We start from the raw sequence: 7,650 nt of genomic DNA, 5'->3' as shown, positions 1-7,650 counted from the left end.
TTCTTACCTGTGGACTACTCATATCAAGGATCTTTTTATGCTCATTTTTGCCAAAGAACTCTTTTTTCCCCTTGTTGGTTTCATTTTCCATGTTGGGTACCTATGGAGGTCAAAGGTTGAAGCTTGGAGGTTTAAGAGGAAGAATGTAGGTGTTTTTTGAAGTTGGTGTCTGCTTTGAAAAAAATTGTTCCCATTAAAAGCATAAACCTTACCTAATGTTTACCTACTTTGAACCTTTTCATTAAATTTGTTGCTCTTGAACTACTCTTTTCGTCATAAAAATGCAGTTGCCTCATGCTGTCCTATTGTATTATTGACACTCTAAAACCAAGAAATGCATTTATCTTTTTTCTCATTAATTTTGAATAATTCTCTTATTTTCATGTTAAAAATTAATTTTCACTATCTAAAGAATAATGAAACGTTGCAATAGTTAAGTTTTCAACGTTGCAACTATTAATGAAAATAATGATAGAAAGTTGTAACCTTTCCTAAGTTAATAAAACGGTTGCAAGAATCGAAATAATATTGATAATTAATGTACCAATAAATTTAATACCAAACTTATCTTCTTCACATTCTACCTTGCACCCCATATTCTCTTTAAAAATCCAGTATAAATAATATACATACCCCCGCGCTGAACTTCAAATTTGATATACAAGAGAAATCAGTGTATGATTTGCGACTTCAAATTCAATATACAAAAGAAATCATTGAATGATTTGTGACTTAGAGTGTAATCTTCCAAGAAAAGGTGGAAGCCGATGAGCACAAAACACAACACGAAATTGATGCTCGCTAGATAAAGATGTATAGTTTAATTATCATCTCCACAGGGATTGAATTTAAACAATGTTCAAGTAATTTCAAGTTTAATGTTATTCGGGATGATTAACACTTTGGTTTGGAATGATTAATAACTAAAATTAGTTATGAAAACTAAAGCAATTAATAATTAATCATAGAAAAATAAGAGTTGAGTAACATCGAAATAATCATTGGGAGAAATAATGGTCGTGACATGATAGGTGCAAGATGGCTATTTGGGATCTAACTCTAGTTAAATTTACTTTAATGTTCTAATGATTCTCATGAATTCACTCGATAATTAGTTCAATCGTATAGCCAAGACTCCTCTTTCGATTAAATCGTAACTCTACGAGGTGAACTAATATAAAGTACTGTGAAAATATGCAAGAACGCGTTAATGGATTAATCTTTAGGAAAACGTCTCTCGATATTCTCCCAACTTGATTTAATCAACAATTCAACAAACTCTTTCGATTACTTAAAAGATCACTGAATTAAACCAAATAAAATAATGCAAAGATAATCACCAAAAATATTCCTCTTTCGATTAAATAAACTGGTGAATAAAGTTGCAATCAATTCAAAGCTCCATAAATAAATTTATGCAAAGAACTAAAGTTAAATTCCACAAATATCAATCAAAATATCATATCCATCAAATCGTAAAGTAAACTACTCCATAATCATGGAGAAAGTCATCACAAATAAAGTTGAAGAATAAGAAAATATGAATTCAATCCAAACTCGGGTGTTGAGTTGAGGAAAGAATGATGAATCCTTGTGCTTTGAGTCTCCAATACTCTTCCAATCTTCCGTAGGTCAAAAAGTCCTCTCAAAAACATATTTTTAGTGTATTTATACCAAGTCGGAATGTGCCTGAACCAAACTACCCTATTTGAGCCGAAGTGTATTTTGCTCAATTGTAAACTCTCTGAACTTAGCTTGTCTGACAAACTTTTGTATTAATGTGTCGTGCCCTGCCATGCGCCCTGCGTCGCATTAGTGTATTTTTCTGTCAAACCCTAAAACTCCAAGTCTCTAAACTTCTCAAACTTCTTACAAACTTTTATACTAATGTGACGCTTAATGCCACGTCTTATGCGATGCACTAGTACATTTTGCTCTAACCCTTGCGCTTTCTTCCAACTTCCGTATGCAACGTCGCTCCACGAGCCCCGGATGCAATTCCAGTTTAATTTCTTGGACTTTTACTCACACTTCAAAGCTCCAAATTATTCGATTTAGCTCTAATTTATCTTTTTAACTCGGAATCATTTCCTACAAGGAATAAAACACGTAATAAGTGCAAATCATCATCATTTAAGCTCACAAGTAAAGTGCAGTAATTAGAGTGTAAAAAAAGGCTAAAACACGTGTTTATAGCCTACCATCAAGAGCCTAAGATGTTCAAATTAAAAGTGCGAGCAAAATACTAATGGCGGAGTATGGAGAAACTCAATAATATTTTTTGAAAGGCACAACTACCAAGGAGAACATGAAACCTACATTGGCCATGAACATAGGCAAATATGTTGGGTATTCATAGAGAAAAATTGGAGCTAGAAGGTTTTAAAAAATTAAACTTGAATGATTTTATTTATCTATTACATATGCTTGAGTTTTTCTTAAAACTTTATTATTGAAGTATTGGTAGTTCTTGATATTTTTGATAGCATATTTTGTTAGGGCAATGACAATTCAAAAATATTATTGTCTCCTCTTTGAATTTATGTAAACGATGGTGGTCATTTTAAAATGGCAAGAAGAGTTGACAAGTGAAAGAAGTCAACTTTGGTTTATCAAGATTCTTTCTCTTGCTAGCTTCCTCAGCGTGGAGCTTCTGCAACTCAACCAATTTCTCCCTTTCATTTTCTAAAATAGCTTCTATGTTATGCTTTTCAGCTTGGGCCCGCTCAAGAATCAGCCTAATGTTGTGATTAAGCTCAAACATTTGGAGATCATTTTCCCATACTTGTTAATTATGCTTAAAATTTTTCAGATTAGGTAAGATTCTAACATGTGGACCTCTCATATCACGGATCTTTTCATGCTCATTTTTGCCGAAGAACTCTTTTTCCCCCTTGTTGGTTTCATTCTACATGTCGGGTGCCTATGGAGGTCAAAGGTTTCAGCTCGGGGGTTTAAGAGGAAGAATGTAAGTATTTTTCGAAGTTGGTCTGCTTTAAATATTATTCTCTTTAAAATCATAAACCTTACCTACTGCTTACCTACTATGAACCTTTTCATTAAATTTGTTGCTTTTGATGTACTCTCTTAGTCATATAAATGCAGTTGCCTCGTGCTGCCCTATTACACTATTCGTACTCTCTAAAGCAAAGAAATGCATTTATCTTTTCCTTCATTATTTTGAATATTTCTCTTATTCTTATGTTAAAAACTGTTTTTACTATCTAAAGAATAATGAAACGTTGCAATAGTTAAGTTTTTACTTTCAATCCAAAGAAGAGTAAAACGTTGCAACCATTAATAAAAATAATGATCGAAATTTGTAACCTTTCCTAAGTTAGTAAACGGTTGCAAGTATCAAAATAATTTTGATAATTAACGTACCAATAAATTTAATATGAAACTCTTTCTCTTCACATTCCACCTTGCACCCTATTTTCTCTTCAAAAATCCAGTACAAAGGACATACATACAAGAAATTCAAAAATAACCAAGTAATAATTAAAAAATAGTCATAGTTTCAAAAATAATCGAAATTTAGCCGCTTTTCATGTAAAGATAAATCTGAACGAAAACACTATTCAAAATCCGGAAAATATTCCAGCATAATGTACTGGAGTTCGAATTTTTTACATGTGAACTTCCAGCATAATATATTGGAGTTCTAGCATAATATTTTGGAGTTTCAGCATAATATAATGGAGTTCCAGCATAATATACTAGTCCAACATAATATGCTGGAAGTTCATACACAAGTGCACCAATCTCCAGTATATTATGTTGGAACTTTCCGTGTTGCAGCAAAATAATGGCTATTTTTCAATGACTTTGCAAATGCTGGCTATTTTTCAATTATCAGTCCGAAAATTGACTAGCCCGTGTTATTTTCACCCGGGCCCCAGAATAGAAGAATTTATTTGAACTTCAAATTTGATATCCAAGAGAAATCTGTGTATGATTTCTGACTTCAACTTCTATATGCAAAAGAAATCAGTGCATGATTTGTGACTTAGAGTGTAATTTTCCGAGAAATGATGCCAGAGATGTTCAAATTAAAAGGGCGTGAAAAATACTAATGGCGGAGTGAGGCGAAACTCAAAAATATTTCTTGAAAGGCACAACTACCAACGAGAACAATAAGCCTACATTGCCCATGAACATGGAAAAATACGTTGGGTATTCAAAGAGAAAAATTGGAGCTAGAAGGTTTAAAAAAATAAACTTGAATGATTTTATTTATCTATTATATATGTTTGAGTTTTCCTTTAAACTTTATTATTGAAGTATTGGTAGTTCTTGATCTTTTTGATAGCATATCTTGTTAGTGCAATGACAATTCAAAAGTCTTGTTGTCTCCTCTTTGAATTTATGTAGACGATGATGGACTATTTAAAATGGCAAGAAGAGTTGACAAGTAAAAGAAGTCTACTTTGGATTTTATAATTAAAATTAAGAATAAAATAGAGGGATCTGGTTGATTTCAGAAAGAAAGAAAGAGAGAAAAAGAAATGAAAGAAATTTTAAAAAAATAACAAAATAAGGAAAGAAAAGTTATTAAAAAAAATGAAGATGCTACGTAATACTTTTATTTGGAGGAAATGGTTTATTCTGCCATTGACGGCTTTTCCTGATCTGTTTTAGTCCAAATTTTCTTACCTTTTTTTGGTCTTCTTTTAGTTTTAATTTTTATTTATTTATGAAGTATATGAAATTATTTGACGATAAGAGTTAGATATGGTGCCATACTGCCATTCTCTGGCCAACATTCGTGGTCTAATATTTTATGTTCATCGCTTAGTACTATTAAGATATTGAATACCTATGAATTTTGAAAATCATGTCAACTATAGCTCAGGAATTGGAGGATGTTTGAGAGTAAACTTTATTACGAGTGTGGCATCTCAAATTATTGAGATAATTAGAAAGAGAGAAGTTTTAGAAATTTGGGTATTTCATCCCATCCATAGCATATGCATTTAACTGAATTTTTCTCGTTTATTCCATTTCTTTTTTCGTTTCCTTTTTTAAAATTATTTTAAGTGGAGATATTCTTTTTGTCAGAGAATTTTATAGAATGTTAAAATATTATGAAAAGATGATAAAATCAAAAAAGGATGTTTGATGAGTAAATATTTGATTTTCTTATGAAATATTGATAATAATATTCATCTTTAATTTTTTTATAACTATGCGAAGCCCAGAATGTTACACTAGTCTAAAATAATTATAAGGCATATAAAAAAATACAATAAAAAAATATGAGACACTTTTTTGAGACGGTTGGAGTATACTACTATAAAGTTTTCACGTAACACCGAAATGTGAACGTCTAAGCGGGTGTTTGCATATTTCTTCTGTATTTCATGGTGATTCTATTTTTCCTATGATTATTGTAGTATACTAATATTGTCTCATTTTGTCCTTTTGTCTTTTTGTTTTCTTAAGTCGAGGGTCTTTCGGAAACAGCTTCTCTACTCCTTTGGGGTAGGGGTAAGGTCTGCGTACACACTACCCTCCTCATACCCCATTAGTGAGATTTTACTGGGTTGTTGTTATTGTTGTTGTAAGTGGGTGTTTGGACATAAGAATTGTAAAATTCGGAAAAAAATAAAAAAAATTTCAAATGAAAATGGTATTTGAAAATTAGAATTGTGTTTGGACATGAATACAATTTTGGGTTGTTTTTAAATTTTTGTGAGTGATTTGAAGTGAAAATTTTGAAAAATAACCTTTTAGAGCCCGTTTGAACATAAGAAATTTTTTACTTTTTTTGAGAAATCAATGTTTGGCCATGAAATTTTAATTTTCACTTGAAAATAAATTTTGGAATTTTTTAAAAATTTAAAAAATTCCAAAAGATTATTTTTCAAAATTTTCACTCAGATCTGTCACAAAAATTTAAATACAATCCAAAATTATATTAATGTCCAAACACATCTCTAATTTTCGAAATACCATTTTCATTTAAAATTTCACTTTTATTTTGGAATTTTACAATTCTTATGTCCAAACGCCCACTTAAAGTTTTTTAAATTTTCGAAATATTTAAAATTTATTTTTAAGTGAAAATTAAAAATTTTATGGCCAAACACTGATTTAAAAAAAATTGAAAATGTTTCGGAAAAGTTTTTATGGCCAAACGGGCATTAAGAAACTTCGTCTGGTACCAATTTCAAATTATTTTAATCTTAAATAGCAGGACTCAACGTTTATAAAGAAAAGGAAGAAAATTTGCATTTTGCGTCCATCAGTCAAAATTCATTATAGAAAATCGTAAAATTATGGATTTCGACGGCAATGAGGTGGTAATCGATCTTTCTCCGGTCATCCGCGTCTACAAAGACGGCCACGTGGAACGTCTCTTTGGTTCACCATATGTTCCGCCGTCACCGGAAGACTCCGTTACCGGTGTTTCCTCCAAAGATCTCACCATTTCATCAGACCTCAAAGCCAGAATCTATCACCCAAAGCTCTCAATTACCACTGCTAGTAATAAGAAGCTCCCAATCTTAGTGTATTATCACGGCGGCGGCTTTTGTGTGGGGTCCACTTTCTCTTTCCTCTCCCAACGTTACCTTAACCTCTTAGTTTCTGAAGCTAACATTATTACCGTTTCTGTAGAGTACAGTCTTGCTCCTGAGCATCCTTTGTCTGTAATTTACGATGATTCTTGGACAGCTCTTCAATGGGTCACTGCCCATGTTCTTGAAAACCCAGGAATTAAAAAAGAACCATGGTTAATTGACCATGGAGATTTCAAGAAAATCTTCATCGGCGGCGACAGTGCCGGCGGCAACATAGCTCATAACGTGGTTCTTAGAGCTGGTGTTGAGGGGTTAAATGGTGGTGTTAAGATCTTGGGTGGGATTCTTTCTTTTCCTTATTTTCTGTCGTCGACCGAAAACAGGGGAGATAGTTTGTTAAGTAAGATTTGGGTGTTTGTAAATCCATCAGCTGAGAATGGTATTGATGATCCAAAGATCAATCCTTTTGTTGAAAAAGCTCCGAGCTTGACAGAGCTAGGATGTTCGAGGCTGTTGGTTTGTGTAGCAGAGAAAGATGAGCTGAGAAATTTGGGAATTCGCTATGCTGAAGTTGTGAAAAAATGTGGGTGGAAAGGAGAAGTAGAGGTGGTTGAAGTTGAAGGAGAAGGTCATTGCTTTCAGATTTTGAATCCTGACGGTGAGAAAGCCAAACATCTCATCAAGCGTATTGCTGAATTTATCAAACAGTGACTGCTGTGAAAATATATTCCAAAATGACTTCTTTCACATAATTATCTCAAATGTAATTTCACATTACTGCTCAAACAACCAGTGATGTAAGGAGTTTCTCATATTTTGTTTTATTATTCAGAACATGGCAAAGATCACTCATTGAACTTGAAGATGCAGGTCATTCCTTCCGGACAGGAGTGTTCATACAAATCCGAAATATCGAACCAAACCAAAAACCAAATCAAACCGACCAAAAAAATCGATACTTTTTTGGTTTGGTTTGGTTTTGGTTTTGAATTTTAAAAGCCGATCAAATTTAGTTTGATTTTGGTTTTAATAAAAGTTAACCGAAAAAATCGAATCAAACCGACTATATAAGTAGCTATTTAAATTTATTATTACACCTATATATATGAGTATATTTTTATATAAA

At 32.3% G+C, this 7,650-nt stretch overlaps 1 protein-coding gene across 1 annotated transcript; it reads left to right on the top strand.

Moving 5' to 3' along the window:
- The first annotated feature begins 6,191 nt into the window (after positions 1-6,191).
- Positions 6,192-7,387, top strand: LOC107786274 (2-hydroxyisoflavanone dehydratase). The gene has a single exon (XM_016607724.2). The coding sequence runs from the start codon at positions 6,282-6,284 to the stop codon at positions 7,233-7,235; it is 954 nt and encodes a 317-aa protein (XP_016463210.1). The 5' UTR covers positions 6,192-6,281; the 3' UTR covers positions 7,236-7,387.
- Positions 7,388-7,650: the final 263 nt, after the last annotated feature.

Source organism: Nicotiana tabacum, chromosome 22 (genome assembly GCF_000715075.1).
Source record: "Nicotiana tabacum cultivar K326 chromosome 22, ASM71507v2, whole genome shotgun sequence".
Classification (NCBI taxonomy): domain Eukaryota; kingdom Viridiplantae; phylum Streptophyta; class Magnoliopsida; order Solanales; family Solanaceae; genus Nicotiana; species Nicotiana tabacum.
The sequence above is the reverse complement of the archived record's forward strand: the minus strand, read 5'-3'. Positions and strand labels throughout refer to the sequence as shown.

What these genes read in the sequence shown, in the direction of transcription:
- LOC107786274 (XM_016607724.2), top strand. Translation starts at nt 6,282, where the DNA reads ATGGATTTCGACGGCAATGAGGTGGTAATCGATCTTTCTCCGGTCATC.